Genomic DNA, 21,000 nt, shown 5'->3' with positions numbered 1-21,000 from the left:
GGGCCCCCCAGCCCAGCTACACAACCCTCACAGAAAGCAAACAAATGACAGACCAAAGACCCCACTCAGAAAGTTCCTCTACTGCCAAGACCACAGTCCTCAGCTATGTCTTCCAGATTTCCTGTTTGCCACTCCTGTTTGCCTACCCAAATTATTAGTAACATATCTCAGTTACTCAGGAGAAGAGAGAGAGAGAGAGGGAGACAAATAATGTGAATTAATACAACTTACCTAATACCTCCTGGTGTGTATGATTCTGGCTACTTAAATATCTACACTTGTTTGTCCACAGTTTAGTTCAATGTAGAGAAAATTTAAACTAAAATGAATCACAATTCAGAGCCCTGATTTGTTGTTTAATGGAACATATTAGCCAAAAAAGACCAAGGAAGCCTATTTTATTTTGTTTTATTGTACTTGTTTTACTGAACCTTCCATTTTGTTTTCATACAATTCTTGTTCGATCCATACATGCTGCTTTCAGTGTGCATCTAAGTGCACTGAGCCTTAACACACCATAAAACATCCTTGAAGAAGCACAGTATGGATTGAAATTTTCAAGCCTGAAGGCATTGTTACAATAGAACTATAAGAAATTGATGCAAAGCTTCAGGGAGAACCCTCCAGTGGAGCCCTCTCAGGGGCAGCAATGCAGTCAGATGGAGCAGACTAGGAACTATCTGCAGCAAGTACAGCAGAACAAGTGGGCGCGGGGGTGATGAGACCACACTGGGACTACTCAATACCCCCGGGACACAGAACTGTGCAGTGGAGACCACCCCTCTCTTGGGGGAGCCAGGCTCCATGTGATCTCCCCTCTCTCCTTCAGTTCTATTGTCTTGGGAAATGGAGAAGCTCCAAGGCAGAATCAGCCCAGGAGCATAGACTTATCTGGGAGGATCAAACTGATTAGCATATTGTCAGATACTGAGCTTGAAAAGATGTGCTATTCCACACAGGAGAAACATTTCACTATACCTAATCGTTTATAAACTGAAACAGGATTAAACTGCAGCAGCAATTTTACACTCTTCTTTCTACACTACTTTCCCATTGAATTTGAAGTCAGGTTCAAGGCTTTGGTCCTTACTTTCAAAGCTCTTCTAGCTACTTAAAGGACTGCCTCGCTCAGTGTGAGCATGACCAACCATTACAACTGTGTTCCTCTGGAACAATGGATATGTCAACTTCCACAGTGAGACTTCTGAGCACAGGAGAGAGCAGTTGGCCCAGAACTATGAACTCCTTTATGGAAAATATTAGAATGACCCAAATCTTACTAACTTCCAATCAGAGTGTAAAACCTACCTCATCTTCTCCTTTCTCTAAACTATAAAATAAATAAGAGTTAAACTAATTACATTTAAAAACAACAATCTTGCTGGCTCGAAGTGGCTAGAGAGAAATAGAGAGCCTCCTTGTGTATATGTTTGGCTTTGTAAGGCATTCAAATGCCTTGATGATGAGCGGTAGATAAATAGATGACTGGGGGCATAAGGCTAAAACCTTGTCTGTATAAAAAATGGTAAATAGTATTATCTGAAGCGCAATTATATTTTTGTAGAAAGACTGAGGTCTCAGTGGATAATTTGAGATATTGTTGCATGATGAACCATCTGGAACAACAGACTCCAAAATGTCACATATCACAGTAAGGCCAAATATCATGTAATTTCTGCACTGAACATTCTGTCAAGTCACACTTATTGTCACCAAATGGGTTAGATTCCATTAGAAAGCAGTAAGAGCTGTAACATTTAGTGGGATTTAGCATGCATCAGTGAAGTGAAGGGTATACAGTACCACTGCCAAAAAAGCATCATTTGACTGGCCGTTCATTGAAAGATATGACAGAAAATGCTGAAACCCATTCTCACAGAGTGTAAAAGTTCCAGTCTGCTCTGTTTTCTCCGCATGGCACTGTGATACCGTTAAATCAAATAAAGAATATATTAACCTTACTTCAATTATACATAGATAACTTCATGATTATTATCTATGCTAATTCTTCTTTGACTTTAATGAAAGTTGTTTAAATTCATTTAATGTGATAGTGTTTTATTGGCTATACACCCGAGAAGTCTTGTATCCATTTTTTATTCTATCATATGTATGGCATAATACGCACTTATTAAATGTATTCCTGTTTGAGAAAATAGGTATGAATAACTGGAGCATAAGGCTAAGACTCCCTGCACTGTTGATAAACCATTCCTCATTTGCAGGACCTTTTTACACAAGTGCAGCAAACATGTTCAGATTTTCCTGTGCGGTTTGGAGAATACCAAGATTCCTTATAGCTACAGTCCACAGCATAAACACAGAGACTGTTATAGTAATATTTGTTTGCTGCTTGTTCATAGAGTTTTGTTTTCAGATACACATATGTATCTTATAGCAGAACTGAGTCTTAATATTAAAATAAGAAAAGAAAGAAAAAAGAACTTTGAAAAATTAATGCTGTACATCAGGGGTCGGCAACCTTTCAGCAGTGGTGTGCCGAGTCTTCATGTATACACTCCAATTTAAGGCTTCGAGTGCTGGTAATACATTTGAACATTTTTAGAAGGTCTCTCTATAAGTCTATAATATATAACCAAACTACTGTTATATGCAAAGTAAACAAGGTTTTCAAAATGTTTCAGAAGCTTTATTTAAAATTAAATTAAAATGTAGATCTTATTAGTTTAGTGTGATCCTTGCCCTTGCTTTTCCTTGCTGAGTTTTCCAAAATCTGGTGGCACATATTTAGATACTTTAAGCTGCACACAGGCTTCTGAATTATAAGTTGATAAACGACTGGCGGGAGGTCAGCAGCTGGAACCCCAGATCGCAGGTGAGGTGAGTGGAGCTGGAGGCTGGTAGGGCTGAGCAGGGCTGGAAGCCTGGACCCTATCTGGCAGGGGGCCTGCGCTGGAACTCCAACTGGAAGCAAGGTGAGTGGGGCTGCGGAGGGGACCCCGGCTGGCAAGGAGCCAGCAGCCAGAACCCCAGAGCAGCAGCAGGCTGACCGCCACTGCTCTGGGGTTTCCACCACCGGCTCCTGCCAGCTGAGGTCTCAGCCTGCTGCCAGCCTGGGGTTCCTTCCCCCAGGCCAGCAGCGGGTGCTGAGTGGGATGCCAGCAGGGAAGGGGCCAGCAGCAGGAACCTCAGAGTGGCAGTGGGCTGAGCAGCTCAGCCTGCCACCGTTCTGAGGTTTTCACCACCAGCTCCTTGCCAGCTGGGGTCTCAGCCCGCTGCCAGCCTGGGGTTCCTGCCCCCAGGCCAGCAGCGGGTACTGAGTGGGGCCACGGCGGGGGAGACACTGGCTGGCAAGGGGCCAGCAGCGGGAACCCCAGAGCGGCTGTTGGCTGAGCAGCACAGCCCACCCCATGTGCCACCAAAAATCTGCTCACGTGCCACCTTTGGCACGCATGCCGTAGGTTGCCAACCCCTGCTGTACATGTTCTGTCCTAAAACAAATTAAGTTGTGCCCACAGATTTATGTGTTTCACATAAACTAGGCAATAGGGGGGACGGATAGCTCAGTGGTTTGAGCATTGGCCTACTAAACCCAGGGTTGAGCTCAATTCTTGAGGGGGCCATTTAGGGATTTGGGGCAAAAATCTGTTTGTGGATTGACCCTGATTTGAGCAGGGGGGTTGGACTAGATGACCTCCTTCCAACACTATGTGCCTGCCTTCAATTGGCAAGGGTCATGCTGGGTCAGTGACCTGAGCCTTTTTTCTAATTTGTTTTGGAGGATGCCATCTTGTTCACCAGAATCTCAGCTTTCAGTTAAAAAAGAGAGAAAAAACCTACGTCTCCAAGTCCTTTTGTGAAGAAAACTTAAAAACATGAAGCAAGTATAACCAATGAAATAATGTGTGCATTGCTCTGTTCATCTTGATGGGACCTTAGCGCAGATGGTAATTTAAATGTTGACTATTTCACTGCTGTTCTAAGCATATAAGAAAGGATCATATCATATAGAAGTGGTAGCTCATTTCAGTGCCACGATTAGGTGCCACCTAGGAGAATACCAACACACTCCTCCCCCAACCATTTTGATAGTTCATTAATACTGCCAAATGTTTCATTTGACTCAAATTAATTTCTTTGGTTTTAGTGAGGGGGAAAAAAAGGGAAAAAAATCAGTTTTAGTTCAAAACAAGCCCCTCCACCTTCATTTTCCCCTGATTTATTTTTAGTTTGGCCACGGAATCAAAAAAAATCACTCAGCTCTAATGGTGTTTGTGGGGCCAGAAAGTTTCATTTGTGGCTGTGGAAACCCCTTCTACTGGAGGGTCTCTGAAGACTCAGGCTGACCATTGCAGGAGTTATATTTAGGACCCTACCAAATTCATCGTCCATTTTGGTCAATTACATGGTCATAGGATTCTGAAAATCGTATATTTCATTATTTCATATATTTAGATCTGAAATTTCATGCTGGTGTAACTGTAGGGGTCCTGACCCAAAAAAAGAATGGTGGGGGGGCTGCAAGGTTATTGTAGGGCGGTCACGGTATTGCCACCCTTATTTCTGCGCTGCTGCTGGCGGCGGCGCTGCCTTCAGCACTGAGCAGCCGGAGAGCTGTGGCTGTTGGCCAGAAGTCCAGCTCTGAAGGCAGCACCACTGCCAGCAGCAGCGCAGAAGTAAGAATGGCATAGTATGGTATTGCATACAGCTATCTAGCTCTGAAGGCAGCACAGAAGAAAGGGTGGCAATACCATCACCCCGTCTACAATAACCTTGCAACCCCCCACCCCAAACCGGGACCCCTGGTTTGAGAAACATTGGTGAAATCTGAATAGTATAGGGTAAAAGTACACAAAAGACCAGATTTCACGGTCTGACACACATTTTTCACAGCTGTGAATTTGGTAGGGCCCTAGTTATATTCAGTTCTTGTTATCTGGCTTTTCTTCCCAACCTTGAGGGCTAGAAACATTTTTAATGAGTTTCTGACTTCATCACGTAACTCTGGGAGCAGAGATCCAAAGCAAGTGCCCTATGCTATGTATGCCCCAATTTGGCCCTACCCATGGATGTTTATCCAGGCACACTGAGGGGGAACAAATCTTGAGGGGCCCGGCTAAGTGCATGATTATATTGTGAACTTATGTGCAACCTACTGTGAATGGCATCTCTCAAACTCCACAATGCATTGACACTTCTAGGAGGAAGAAAGAGCAGAAACAAATCTTACTTTAAAATCAATTTAATCTACTGTGACATCTAAAACAATAAAATACTAGGCACAACTAGGCACAAAGAGAGATCAAACTAGTTAGAGACTTAAAGGATAACAAGAAAACATTCTACAAATATATTAGAAGCAAGAGGAAGATGAAGGACAAAATAGGCCTTTTTCTCAGTGAAGGGGGAAAAACAGCAACAGAAAATGTGGAAATGGCAGAAGTGCTAATTGATTTTTTTGTTTCAGTTTTCACCAAAAAGATTATTGATTAGATGTCTAACATAGTGAATATCAGTGAAAATGAGGTAGGATCTGAGACTAAAATAGGGAAAGAACAAGTTAAAAATTACTTAGATGAGTTAAATGCCTTCAAGTCACCAGGGCCTGATTAAATACATCCTAGAATACTCAAGGAGATGACTGAGGAGATATCTGAGCCATTAGCGATTATGTATGAAAAGTCATGGAAGACCAGAGAGATTCCAGAGGACTGGAAAAGGGCAAATATAGTGCCAAACTATAAAAAGGGAAATAAGGACAACTCAGGGATTTACAGACCAATCAGCTTAACTTCAGTACCTGGAAAAATAATGGCACAAATAATTAAGCAATCAGTATACAAACACTTAGGAGAAATAAGGTGATAACTAACAGTCAGCATGGATTTGTCAAGAACAAATGATGTCAAACCAACCTAATAGTTTCCTTTGGCAGAGTAACAAGCCTTGTGGATAAAGGGAAAGTGGTAGATGTGGTATATCTTGACTTTTGTAACACTTTTGATACTGTCTCACATAACCTTCTCATAAACAAGCCAGGGAAATAGAACCTAGATAGAGCTTCTGGAGGGTGGGTGCATAACTGGTTGGAAAAACCATTCCCAGAGTGTTGTTATCACTGGTTCACAGTCATGATGGAAGGGCATAATGAGTGGGGTCCTGCAAGGATCAGTTCTGAGTCCAGTTCTGTTCAATATCTTCATCAATGGTTTAGATAATGACAGAGAGTGTACACTTATAAAGTTTATGGATGATATCAAGCTGGGAGGTGTTGCAAGTGCTTTGGAGGATAGGATTAAAATTCAAAATGATCTGGACAAACTGGAGAAATGGTCTGAAGTAAATAGAATGAAATTCAGTAAGGACAAATGCAAAGTTCTCAATTTAGAAAGGAACAATTAGTTGCAAACATACAAAAGCGAAAATGACTGTGTACTCAGAACTGTTGCAGAAAGAGATCTGGGGTTCATAGTGGATCACAAGCTAAATATGAATGAACAGTGTAACACTGTTGAAAAAAAAGCAAACATCATTCTGGGATGTATTAGCAGAAGTGTTGTAAACAAAACATGAGAAATAATTCTTCTGCTCTACTCCATGCTGATAAGCCCTAAACTGGAGTATTGTGTCCAGTTTTGGGCACCACATTTCAGGAAAGATGTGGACAAATGGGAGAAAGTCCAGAGAAGGGCAACAAAAATGATTAAAGGTCTAGAAAACATGACCTTTGATGGAAGACTGAAAAAAATGGGTTTGTTTAGTCTGGAGAAGACTAAGAGGGGACATAACAGTTTTCAAGTGCAAGATAGATTGTTACAAGCAGGAGGGAGAAAAATTGTTCTTGTTAATGTCTGAGGATAAAACAAGGAGCAATGGGCTTAAATTGCAGCAAGGACGGTTTAGGTTCAACATCAGAAAAAGCTTCCTAACTATCAGGTAGTTAAGCACTGGAATATATTACCTAGGAGGTTGTGGAATCTCCATCATTGAATATTTTTCAGAGCAAGTTAAACAAACACCTGTCAGGGATGGTCTAGATAATACTTAGTCCTGCTATGAGTGCAGGGTACTGAACTAGATAGAGATCCCTTCCAGTCCTACAATTCTAGGATTCAGTGGCTCAGTGGACAGCACAAAAGACTGGCTTTGAAAGGCAAAGATAAATTGTTTCTTTATACTCCCTACAGCTTCCATTAAGTCTTAAGCTATGCTGAGCTGTTCGAAGTGCTCCAAGCTGCCTCTATGTGGGAAGTCGCGTTTTACTTCCTGTAAAAAGGTGTTGGTTTTGCTTGTTTGTTTTAAATCTACTTTGCTTAGGTAGCCAATCTAGTTAACTCTTAATTGTTTCTTGGTAACAGATTTGTGTGTGAAAGGAACAAACAGGACTGAGGTTCTGAATATGCTGGGGGAGCTTCATTGTGTCATCAGACACATGCCCTTATGGTTAGTGAAATCAAGTTGGGAGATACTGGGCCTATTATTTTAGATTCTTAGTTTCCCAGAGGAAGAACAATATTTTCTCTCAAATGAGTGGCAGTTTAGACATGTCCTCTGCATCTTTCAAGGTTACTGATCTACTGATTATCATTATGACTCTAAGCATCCTGTATTGGTGAAGATTATTGACTAGATTGTGGTGGAACAATTTTGATGTCATCTGGAACACTCAAATTTCATCAATTCCTTTCAATCTCTCTTTCAGCTTTTGTATAGGACTGCAGTGGAATTTGTTGACTGATGACCTCCTAGTGATGAACACTAATTATTTGTTATTCTGAAATTTTTTTTAGATCTTCATCTCATCTGAGGTAGACGGTGTTGCTTAACCAGTTCTGTTTATATTTTTTTCCTCTTTCCAGAAAGCAGAAGGATTGAAGAAAGTCTCCAAAGACAGTATAGCTTATAATTTAAAGTAATTGATAACTTTTAGTTGAAGAGTGTATCTAATAATCCCATAGCAAAGAATGTTCATGCGGTACACATTAGAATCTTTGCATATAAATATTGCCATTTGGATGTTGCATGAAAATTCTGAGCACTTTAAAGATAGATTGAACATTTTAAGCACAGTTAAGTTTAATATTAAATAAATGAAATGTGATTTTTAACTCATTTGTTACAGTCTGTTTTCTGAAATACTGTGAAGAACTCAAACAGAGGAGAGAAGAGTTTTCATTCACTTACCTATATCTTTTCAATCTTTGTATTTACATTTTTCAGCTGTAGGCCTAGCTGCTTGTCCAGAACCAATACTTCCTAGCAATGGAATCAAAATGGGAGATAGATATATGGTGAATGATGTTTTGTCTTTTCAATGTGAGCCAGGATACACGTTACAGGTACTCATTTCTTTTTTTCTTCAGAAGATAGTGTGTGTTATAGATTGTAATACAAAATTATAGATTTTAACTAAAGACTGTTGTCTAAGAGTAATGATTCCTCAGCAGCTAGTAGCTAGAAACCATTTAGGATGGATAGGTAAACACAGCAATAGCTAACATTTGTACTCCAGTGAATACATTTGTCATCAGACTGGCAGTGTTAGCAGAGAGACAGATGATTAAAAGGACATGGAGACCGAACTGCATTCTCTCACTTCTAGAAGTGGTTCCTCTAAGTGAAATTTGAGGCACATTGATGGGAATATATAGTATGAATCTCAGTGATATTCATGTTCTGCTGAGAAATAGGTCAGTTTCCAGTGCCATCTTTCATGAACATTAAATGTATTGAAAAAAAATCTAAAGGAAAGAACTATGACACAGGAATGCACATATTGGAGATGTTTACCATGCAGACACTAGTTTAGTCTCCGATAGTAAACAAGCTATTTGCCGGTTGCAAACACTTTTTTGCCTGTGACAGGTAACATGTGAATCCCAGACTAAAGTTTATTTCCTTGTCTTAATGGATTCTAATGTGTAGTTACTCTTCTGGTTCCTAATTATTTTTCTTAGTAAGGCAAACAAATGCAAATCAATAAATACAGTATTAGGAAAATACAATTACATCTTCATAATTAAGAGCTATATTGATTAGGAAATGAGGTATGTGAAACCTAAGTATGAATAATCTATTTATATCCCTCTCTCTGAGGCTGAAAAAAGTCTGTTGTGGTTAATTCACTTCTTTCCTCCAGTTTGTGGCTTTGGTTTGCTCTGTTGCAATTGTCCTGTTATGGTGACCAGGGATTTCATAATCAGAAGTTCCTTTACAATACCATGCTATATTCTCCCCTAGTTACACATTTATTTTTTGACCGTCTTATTTCCATATAAATTCAGAACTCAACTCAACCTTTACTTTGGAAACAGGGTTGCCTCCATATACTGTAACACTTTCCAGGATGCATACAATAGCTGCTTAAGGTCTTCTCCTGCAGAATCCTATAGGAAAGATCTCAACACTTTTCAGAACTGTTGAAATCTCTATTACAATGTACTGATTCTGCCCCAACAGAGCATTTACATTTTTTTGCATCTCAGCTTGTCTTTCTCAGTCAGATACAAGCAATGGACTTGTAACTCAGCTAGGACAATTGCTTGAACTGAATTGGGTTCAAAACACTTAAAAAAAATAAAGCTGCTAAAAGGCATAATTGGCCAGAGTTTTAAAAGGTGCTCCATGGAGCCAATGGAGCTATGTCAATTTAAATCAACTGTAGATCTGTCCCTAATTCTTCAGGCATATTATTCACATCTGTCAGGTTTAATTTGGTTTTCATTAGGCTTTAAAAGAAAAGCAATGGAGCGCACACCAACTACCCGCAGTTGCATATGAAAAGTAATTCTAAAGCTGTGAAAGGAAATGTGTGGCCCAAGAAGGGGGGATTTAAAGCAGTGGAATTGTGTTGTGGAGTGGACTTATGGAACAGAGACAATATAGCTTTTGTTCATTCTTCAAAAGTGCTTTTACAGCCCATATGATTGCTTCCTGAATGTACTTGTTAAGTGCAGAGATAATTGTTAGTTCTCAGTCGTATTACAAACTTATCTATTGCAGAAATCAGAATTGTGTGTGGTGGTGGGGATGGGCTGAGGATGTGAAGTGGTTTGTTCTAGAGCTAGTTCAATGATTTTAAAATATTTTAGATGAAAAAGCAAATATTTTCATGGAATGTTTGAATAAATGTTCATTTTTTTCAATGAAAAACCTAAAAACTTAAATTATTGAGTAAAAATCTTTACTGAAAACTGCTTATTTTTAAATTAAAAATGGGTTTTGGTTTTAGTATTGAAAAAAATATATTGGAGGAGGGAGGAATTTTTTGAGGAAAACTGGAAAAAAACTATTTCCCTGTCCCTCATCATATTTTTCAGTGAGTTCTAGTTTGTTTCTAAATGTAAAATAACGAGTTTACAGTATAATTCAAATAAATTGCTAGAAAAATAATTAAAAACCAAAAACTTTCCTACTCTATATAGTCTCAAGACAGTCTGAGAAATTCATATTTTTGTAAACAAAATAGCAAATTTCACTGAAGTACTGCAAACACATGCAACGCATGCATCCGACGAAGTGGGTATTCACCCACGAAAGCTCATGCTCCAATACGGGATTATAACCCTGCGTCTCTTAGCCTATAAGGTGCCACTGGACTCTTTGCTGCTTTTACAAATCCAGACTAACACGGCTACCCCTCTGAAACTTTTCAAACACATAGTGTTCTTTAACATATACTTTGCACATTCTTTCTTTGTTACCTTTCATCTGAGACTCTCGGAATGCTTTGCAACCTTTAATAAATTAATTAATCCTCAGGTTCCATTAGTACAAAACACCACTTTAGTAACTATTATATTGTTTATACATTTGGGTAAAATGGAACAAAGAAAAGTTAAATGACTATAGACGCCAGATCTGACTCTCAGTGCCATTTTTTTTTGCTGTTAGTTCAGGGTCCTTCCATTTCTGGGAAGGCACAGTTTTTCCATTACAAAAGGGGGTAGAGTGGAGTTTCCCTTCTCTTGTGGCAGCTCCTGGAGTCATTGTGTCTCAGTCAGATACAATGCCTGAAGAAGCAGAGGTCATCCTCTGCACCATCCTTGGGCTTGGTTACCACTGGTCACCTGTGGTGGCCAGTATGAAATGCAGGAAGGTGGGGTTCATGCCCCTTCTTCTTGCCTGCCCTTCTCCATTCCCTCTGATCACCCTAACATTGGCAGCATCCATAACACCATATGTGAGTGGGCAGTCTATCTCTCAAGGATAGTGGGGCCTAATCATCACATGGCATAGCCCTTTAAGAGGTTGAAAGATCTGATTATACATAGGAGGGCCTGGAAGACACTGGGAGAGAGGAAGCAGTCCCGAGGATAAGTGTAGGGGACTAGCATAAAGGCTGCTGCCCATCTCAAAACAGAGCAGACGCCAGGACATACCAGCAGAGAAAGGCTGGCCTGCTGAGCGGCCTGAAGACTAATTAAGTAAAAGGTAAAGGGCCCCAGAGCAGGGTAGTCCACAATTTAGCTCCAGAAGAAAGAGCTCGGGAGACTCCTGGGTAAGGAGAAAGCGTGGAACTAACTAATACAGACTAATTCCAAAGAGGAGAACTGGAAATTCCTGTTTAAGGAGGGACTGAAAAGGTTCCTGGGGAGGAACTGAGAAAGGTTCCTGGACCAGACACTGTTTTCTGATGCAGGAAAGAAGAATCTCCCGAAGGAAAGAACCAGAAATGGTTAATTGGACTAAGTCAAAGGCAACAAATGTCCCTGGGTGTATCTGAGTGAGCTTCTACTTGTTCTTATAGCTGTCATTTGTATGATGCCCTTGGAAGGGGAGTGCCCTTTGATTAAAAATCGTCAGTCTGGACTTGTTTATAACATAGGTGAAGGGAAGTGAGAAGGGGCTCACATGTGGTGCCACAACTGACTGAAAGGGGGCACACTGGGCTGACCGCCACACTAGAGTAGATCCATTTGCAAAGGAACAGGATCCTCTCTTTTCCTTATTCAGAGGTGCTAGGATGGGCAAAATTAAACATTAAAGCTATTTAAAAAGGACAGTGTGTGTTTGTGTGTGTGTACATGCACATACGTATACATACACAGACACCAAATAGTTACATACATCAAGGTTTCTGTGTACTAAGAAAATAATGGTGAAATATACCTGAGTTCCTGAGTACTTAGGAGAAACTCCTAAACTAGTATTCCAAAAACTTTCTTCCTCCTTTTGAGCTATGGTCTTTATTTAAAATATAGATTTATACATTTCCATTTAGGGTTAAACTAAAATTAATAATTTAAACCAGAACCTTCTGTTGATCTATAAGGAGAATTAACATTAAACTCACCAGGATTTTATGCTAAATTTAATAGAAGATTATAACCCTGGATCAGTAAAACTGATTATTCTATTAGTTTCATCATTAAGAGATAAATTTATTGTTCATGCATCACTTTTACAAAACCTGTACAGTATTTTTTGTGTTTACCTTTGCAAATCTACTGGTAGAGTAAAGATCAGTAATGTCCCAGAATGAATAGGGAATTTTCTTCACTTCAAGAAGTTATCTGGGGACAGGCAGCCTGTTTTATGCATGAAAGGCCATATTTAATAGATTCTAAGGCTGAAACTGACCATTGTGATAATCTAGTCTGACTCCTTTATGACACAATCCATAGTATTTCCCCAAAATAATTCCTAAAACATAACTTTTAGAAAAAAACATCCACCCTTGATTTAAAAATTGCCAGTGATGGAGAATCCACCACAATCCTTGGTAAATTGTTGCAATAGTTAATTACTCTCACCATTAAAAATCGGTATCTCCTTTCCAATCTGAAGTTTGCTGTCTTCAACTTTGAGCCATTGGATCATGTTTTACTTTTCTCTGCTAGATTGAAGAGCCTATTTTTAAAGAGTTGTCCCCCATATAGATACTTATAGACTGTGATCAAGTCACCTCTTAACCTTCTTGTTATTAAGCTAAAGAGATTGAGCTCTTGAGTCTGTCCCTGCAAGTCACGTTTTCTAATCCAGTAGTCATTCTCTTGGCTCCTCCCTGAATCCTCTCAAATTTCTCAACATCCTTCTTGAATAGTGGGCTCCAGAGCTAGACACAGTATTCCAGCAGTGCTCTCACCAGAGCCGAATGCAGAGGTAAAATAATTAACCTCTCTACACCTACTCAAAATTCCCCTGTTTATGCATCCCAGGATTGCAATAGCTCTTTTGGCCACAGCGTTACACTGGGAGCTCACATTTAGCTGATTGTCCACCACAACTCCCAAACCTTTTTCAGAGTCACTGCTTCCCAGGACAGAATCCCTCATCTTGTAAGAATGGTTGACATTCTGTCTTCTTAAATGTATACTTTTGCAAAGTTTTTTAGGTGCCTAAAGATGCAAATAGATACCTGGGACTTTACAAATGCATCTAATCAGGATAGATGCCTAAATCCAACTGAAGTTAATGGGATTTAGGTGCTTTTAGCACCTATCTGCAATTTTAGAAACCTAAATACCTTTGAAAATCTGGCTCCTAGACCCTGATTCAGAAAAGTACTAAAACTTCAACATTAATGGGATTTAACTTTATGCTCACATTTAAGCACATGCGCAAGTGCTTTGCTGAATATGGACAGGATTACTCATATGCTTGAAGCAACACAAGTATTGAAGTGGTTTTCTCATTTATTGATTCAGCAGTTTCATGATTCTGTGATTTCCTGGTTTACTGCTGAGAACTGTGGTTTTGCAGTGTAGTACTTGAGGCATCCCAACCAAAGATGAGGCTCATTTATCGGGAATCACAGATTTTCTTTTCAGATATTTTTGATCATTCTTTGAAAATGATGATAAAAACTTTGAAAAACAACTTAAGAGTGAGAATAAATGCTCTGAGTCACTGCAGGAGAATAATTCTGGTAAAAATAAATAGCTTTAATTCTAAGTGATTACCCACCTTAATTTCTCACTTCTTTGCATTTTACTGTAAATTAACACCGTTAAATATATTATTGGTAGGGCTGCTGTTTCATGAAAACATATTGGTTTTGATTAAATTTATGTTAAGGTCTCCTGTCCAGGATATATGAAAGAGAGCAGAGTTTTTCCAATCCAGATCACTCCAATTCAGATAGCATAAGAACTTGAGCCTGGCTGGGCTGTGTTCCAGGCTAGTGCTCTAACTACTGGACTATAGAGAGAATTTCTTGTTGCTCCTTCTTTCCCCATCCCATCAAAAAGTCTCATTTTCATTCCAATTCAAGGGGTGGGGAATTAAAACCCTGAAATGCTTTGTGAAATCAAAGTTCTCAGACCAGCCTAATTAGTGGTACTTTGTATTGTGGATTCTGACTTTGCTATTTGCTATTGATCTTGCAAAATATCTTCATTAAGAATTAAAAATAAGAAACTTATTTTTTTTCTGAAGGAGAAAGACCTTTATATGTTCATAGAGGAAAAAGGCTCTTACTGATCAGAGTTAATTTAACCAAGAACATATAATTCTTTGATCAACAGTTGATTTATGTAATACTATAAACAATAGTAGTCCAGTGACCAGGAACTTTTTACCATCACCAATAGGTAATTTTTCAGAATAGTGTGGGCCAGCTTGTGCAATCATGCAAGATATTAATGGTGCATGAGGTGCCCCTTTGTTACCACTGTGTGTTAGATACCCATATCACAGCTGACAGCACATGATGGATGTTCTGGTACATTTACGCTGCAACGGGTGTTGACCGGGGTAGGCAAACTTTTTGGCCTGAGGGCCACATTGGGGTTGCAAAACTGTATGGAGGGCTGGGCCGGAAAGGCTGTGCCTCCCTAAACAGCTTGGCCTCCGCCCCCTGTCTGACCCCTCCCACCTCCCACCCCCTGACTGCCCCTCTCAGAACCCCCCACACATCCACCCGCCCTGCCCCTTGTCCCCTAACACTCTCTCCCAGGACTGCCCACCTCAGCCCCCTATCCGACCCCCCTGCTCCAAGTCCCCTGACCCCTATCCACACCCCTGCCCCTTGACAGGCCCCCCGGGACCCTACACCTATCCAACCTCCCCTGTTCCCCATCCCCTGACCCCTATCCATATCCCTGCCCCCTGACAGGACCCCCAGGACTCCCACACTTATCCAACCCCTCCCCCATCCACCCCCAGAACCTCCACACCATCCAACTGCCCCCTGCTCCCTATCTCCTGACTGTCCCCCAGGAACCTCTGCCCCTTATCCAACCCCCCCGGCCCCCACCCCCTTACCATGCCGCTCAGAGCAGCATGTCTGGCAGCCGTGCTGCCCGGCCAGAGCCAGACACGGTGCCACGCTGCTCAGCAGGAGCGCGCAACCTCGCCTCCCAGAGCACTGCCCACACGGCATGGCTGCAGGAGAGGGGGGACAGTGGGGGAGGAGCCGGGGGCTAGCCTCCCCAGCTGGGAGCTCAAAGACTGGGCAGGATGGTCCTGCAGGCCGGATGTGGCCCACAGGTTGTAGTTTGCCCACTTCTGGTGTAGACCAAGTACATCTTACACCTGCATGGAGCAATGGAGAGACCACTGCAAGATCCCAATCTCCTTCTCTGCTCCAGGAGTACCAAAATAACATGCTCCCCTTTGCACAGGACAAACCATTAACTCACAATATAATGTGGTATGGGAAATTAGACAACAGAAATAACTTCCCTTAATCATATTGAACATTTTCTATTTCAAATTGAGTCACCTCTGATGAACCAAATGAGAACTTCACTTTGTCTTGCTCTGCAAAGCTATACTACAACTTACAGCAAAACTGTTGATCTGATAATATTTTTTTTCTTTAGAATGTGAATCAAGAATTATTTCCCATGTTTTAAAATAAATCTAATTATTGCTGAAGGCTTTCCCCCACCTTAATTAGAAAATATTAGTGTAGAAAAATTATCAAACTTTTATTATCAGCACGTCAGTATTTCCTTTTTAAAATCATTACATTCAATCACCAATGGGGAGTCGTGTACACACATACACACACACACGGCAATTACAATCATTGTACTACAAAAGTCTCCGTAATGAATGTGTGCATTTTGATTTAGTTTTTTTTTTCCAAACAGGGCCGTTCTCATATTTCTTGTATGCCTGGAACAGTTCGCCGTTGGAACTATCCATCTCCCCTCTGCATTGGTATGACTGCATATTTTATAAGTATGATGTTATGACTAACACAGGCATAAGAAACTATTGGCTTTGGAAAGAGAGATGCAGTAATATGCTAACTCCCCTCTGTGAATGATATGCCTCCTTCATTTCTTTAGCTCTTCACAATTTAGTCAGAACTTCTTTCTCATTTTCCACATCTGCTCTTAAAATATATTCCTTTTCTGGATACCTACTCAGAGTATGACTTTAAATTTCTTTATCAGATCAGCAAAAGCTGTTCTTGATGTTAAAAGATATTTGTAACATAAATGTGGGAGCTATAAGCGGACCAGCATAAAGGCTGCTTCCTCTCCTTCCTCACATTACATGACTTTTTTGTTTATACTATATATTGGATCTTTGGAATCACATTCTGTTTAAAGAGGGTGTGGGGGGTATAGCTGTTGGGTAATGTAGTTCAAAGTATTTATTATTATTATTAAAACAGAGACTGACTTTAATTTTCTGCTTAATAGCTAAGTGTGGTGGAACACTGACAAATATGGGTGGAGTGATCCTGAGCCCAGGTTTTCCTGGAAATTACCCTAGTAACTTAGATTGCACATGGAAGATCTTATTGCCTGTTGGATACGGTAAGTAATCATACATTAATGTGGACACAACAGAGAAATGAGGACAGACACATGTATGTATTTTAAGCAGCAGGCCACAACTTTTATTAAAACTTAAATACAGGGAAGGGTGCTACACACCCATCACCCCTACTCTCCTATATCAAACATTTTATTGGTTCCAGTGTGGCGATTACTGGGCTCTACCATATAACCAATAACTTGGGGTAGGCTCCCAGAAGCTTGCTGTGAGTCCTACTACCACCACCATCCCCACTGTGAGGAGGACAGAGGGTGCAGCAGCGTGGGGACCTTGGCCTCTGAGGGCCACAAAGTCTGACCTCAGCCCACAAGGGCCACAAGGTCTCACCCTATCCCATGAGCCCAAGGCCCACCACCAAATCCCTGGGAGCCATTCATTTTATCCTTTTAACTGCACTGGAAACAGTCAGCAAGTTGTGACAAATTAAGAACTCAACCAAGTACCTCAGTTAAGTAACAACCACTTTCATACATATACTGTGTCTTGAGGGTGCTACATGGAAGGCAGAAGACTCCCTGGTCCTCTGCCAATTGGCTCATAGAAGAAAAAAATCCTTCCTGATCCCCAAACAGGCAAACAGCTAGACCCACAGCATCTGTCAGGCTGGATTCCTAGTTGAGTGTGGGGCTGCTGGAATGGAGACAAAAGAGACTCTGCATGGTCCCCGCTTCAAGTTAAATCCTGGGAGCTAGCAAATGCTGGCCAATCAGTACCCTTCTACAACAATTGGTCAGTGGGTGCTACAGATTCCAAGCAGCAAAGAATCCTGTGGCACCTTATAGACTAACAGACGTTTTGCAGCATGAGCTTTCGTGGGTGAATACCCACTTCTTCAGATGCAAGAGGTTGATGGATTTCCACTCCATACGGCTAAATGCAGTGCCTTGCATGGTGTCAAGTATCAGAGGGGTAGCCGTGTTAGTCATCTGAAGAAGTGGGTATTCACCCACGAAAGCTCATGCTGCAAAACGTCTGTTAGTCTATAAGGTGCCACAGGATTCTTTGCTGCTTCTACAGAACCAGACTAACACGGCTACCCCTCTGATACTTGACAGATTCCAAGGTTACATTAGCTAACTTCCAGTCATTGTGTACCGAAGCCGATTTAAAGGACAGGTTACAAACCTTAGTTAATAGTTCAGCAACTTCACATTTGAGTTCTTTCAGAACTCTTGGGTGAATGCCATCTGGTCCCGGTGACTTGTTAATGTTGAGTTTATCAATTAATTCCAAAACCTCCTCTAGTGACACTTCAATCTGTGACAGTTCCTCAGATTTGTCACCTACAAAAGCCAGCTCAGGTTTGGGAATCTCCCTAACATCCTCAGCCGTGAAGACTGAAGCAAAGAATCCATTTAGTTTCTCCGCAATGACTTTATCATCTTTAAGCACTCCTTTTGAATTTTGATTGTCAAGGGGCCCCACTGGTTGTTTAGCAGGCTTCCTGCTTCTGATGTACTTAAAAAACATGTTATTACCTTTGGAGTTTTTGGCTAGCCGTTCTTCAAACTCCTCTTTGGCTTTTCTTATTACACTCTTGCACTTAAGTTGGCAGTGTTTGTGCTCCTTTCTATTTGCCTCACTAGGATTTGACTTCCACTTTTTAAAGGAAGTCTTTTTATCTCTCACTGCTTCTTTTACATGGTTAAGCCACGGTGGCTCTTTTTTAGTTCTTTTACTGTTTTTCTTAATTTGGGGTATACATTGAAGTTGGGCCTCTATTATGGTGTCTTTAAAAAGGGCCCACGCAACTTGCAGGGATTTCACTTTAGTCACTGTACCTTTTAACTTTTGTCTAACTAACCCTCTCATTTTTGTATAGTTCCCCCTTTTGAAATTAAAGGCCACAGTGTTGGGCAGTTGAGATGTTCTTCCCACCACAGGGATGTTGAATGCTATTGTATTATGGTCACTATTTCCAAGCGGTCCTGCTACAGTTACCTCTTGGACCAGCTCCTGCGCTCCACTCAGGATTAAATCTAGAGTCGCCTCTCCCCTTGTGGGTTCCCGTACCAGCTGCTCCATGAAGCAGTCATTTAAAGTATCGAGACATTTTATCTCTGCATTTCGTCCTGAAGTGAAATGTTCCCAGTCAATATGGGGATAATTGAAATCCCCCACTATTATTGGGTTCTTAATTTTGATAGCCTCTCTAATTTCCCTTAGCATTTCATCATCACTATTACTGTCCTGGTCAGGTGGTCGATAATAGATCCCTACTGTTATATTTTTACTAGAGCATGAAATTTCTATCCATAGAGACTCTATGGAACCTGTGGATTCGCTTAAGATTTTTACTTCATTTGAATCTACACTTTCTTTAACATATAGTGCCACTCCTCCCCCTGCACGGCCTGTTCTGTCCTTCCGATATATTTTGTACCCCGGAATGATTGTGTCCCATTGATTGCTCTCAGTCCACCAGGTTTCTGTGATGCCTATTATATCTATATCCTCCTTTATCACAAGGCACTCTAGTTCACCCATCTTATTATTTAGACTTCTGGCATTTGTGTACAAGCACTTTAAAAACTTGTCCCTGTTTATTAGCCTGCCTTTTTCTGATGTGCCAGTTTCTTTTTTATGTGACTGTTTATCATCTGATCCGGCCCTTACATTATACTTCTCATTCCTCTGCTTCTGACTATAACCTGGAGATTCTCTATCATCAGACTCTCCCCTAAGAGAAGTCTGTGTCCGATCCACACGCTCCTCTGCAGCGGTCGGCTTTCCCCCAAAGCGGTCTAACTTTCCTCCAAAAATCTTACATGAAAATAAGATATAAAAGGAAGTTTAATTTATATACATATTGTTTATCTGCTTCTTAAAAATTGGGGTTATAATTTTCTGAATATCATTTTTTTTTGTTAAAGCAGGAAAATATAGACTTGGGTCCTTATTTAGTTTTCTGTTACACAGCTTTTTAAAAAAGTTAATTAGAAGTTGCAGTAAAAATGAAGTTGCAGTAAAATGATTTGTTTGAATACAGTTTAATATTATTACTTTCCATATATTGGTCAACATGGCACTGAATGGTAAAATATGCAGCTTCACAAATGGCAATAAAATATACACTGAAGACAACAAATGTGCTAGTTCTTTATTATTTAAATAGCACATATATAAAAAGATGTTATTTCTTTAAAATTGAAATAAATTCACAAACAAAAACTATAATTTAACTATATTTAAGGTTGTGCTAATCAATAAATCTTAAAATTAAGAAATACAAAGTTAAAGATTAAGCACTCTCGATTTAGGAAATGCGAGACTGAACACTGGCCATGCAATCTTATGCATTATGTTACACCCTTTAATTTGTAAGTATGAAAGGGGTTCAAGTGCCAGTTAGATTTTAAAGCTGAAATCTAACAAATTGTATTAGCCAGTTGTTTATAAGTGTTGTAGCCTATATTGGAATGGAATCTAATAGGATAACCCCTTTTTATTGAGTCCAGGGAGCATTAGCTTACTAAATTTTAATGCTAGGTTCTCTTCAGGTCAGTATTATCACATGATACAAATAATTGGAAACAACACAATTGATGTCGCACTAGTTTTCATGAAGTTTAAACACCAACTACACTCATATATTTAACAGTTACTTTGATCTATACTAATACACAAGTAAATTGACCTGGGGTTTCGGCATGAGCTGGCACCTGTTCACCAGCATCACATTTTTATTTCAAACTAGTATTTTTAAAGTTAAATTAGTATAGTATACATTTTGGAAATCATTCTCCCAACTAATAATTTAAAATAGTCATAAGATTTGTTCCCAACTTCCCCCAAGTCTTTGTAAAAATAATTCACACACAGTTTTAGATTTCTTTTGCCAGGGTGAATCTCAGGGACATTTTCACAGATAAATTATATTGTAAGACCCTGACAAAAAGGGACTGTGACTGATGTTTTAACTATGATAGAGTAAGCTACTATTATACTTTTGTGAGCTCTTTATTCAGAAAGTGGTGGATTTCCTTTATTACAAAAATAAATACTTCAGATGTATAAATATGTGTGTAAAGATTATTTTCAAATTCTGATCGACACTCTAAAAAGTTATTCTGAAGGGTTAATATATGGTCTAAATGGGTAAATATTAGTGTCATGGACACGGATTGCACCAGGTGGCTCCCTTTGACATTTAGGGCCTGATCCAACTCCCACTGAAATAAATCAACTCTTAGTGACTTTAGTTCCCAGAATTGGATTTCTTTTAATTCTTTTTACATTGCTCTGATATTTATGCCAGCCTTTTAAAGGAATAAACCCCAGTCCTTCACTGAGCTAAGT

At 40.1% G+C, this 21,000-nt stretch overlaps 1 protein-coding gene across 1 annotated transcript in view; it reads left to right on the top strand.

Annotated features, from left to right (window-relative positions):
- Positions 1-21,000, top strand: part of CSMD1 (CUB and Sushi multiple domains 1) — a 1,651,174-nt gene that overhangs the window by 1,405,330 nt on the left and 224,844 nt on the right. The window contains exons 39-41 of the mRNA XM_045010124.1: positions 8,182-8,300; positions 16,002-16,071; positions 16,563-16,679. Of these exons, the coding sequence (XP_044866059.1) occupies positions 8,182-8,300; positions 16,002-16,071; positions 16,563-16,679 (306 nt within the window). The remainder of the gene's footprint in view (positions 1-8,181; positions 8,301-16,001; positions 16,072-16,562; positions 16,680-21,000) is intronic.

The sequence above is a fragment of the Mauremys mutica genome, chromosome 3, assembly GCF_020497125.1.
Source record: "Mauremys mutica isolate MM-2020 ecotype Southern chromosome 3, ASM2049712v1, whole genome shotgun sequence".
In the NCBI taxonomy this organism is placed as follows: Eukaryota; Metazoa; Chordata; order Testudines; family Geoemydidae; genus Mauremys; species Mauremys mutica.
This window is presented reverse-complemented; position numbering and strand designations above follow the sequence as displayed.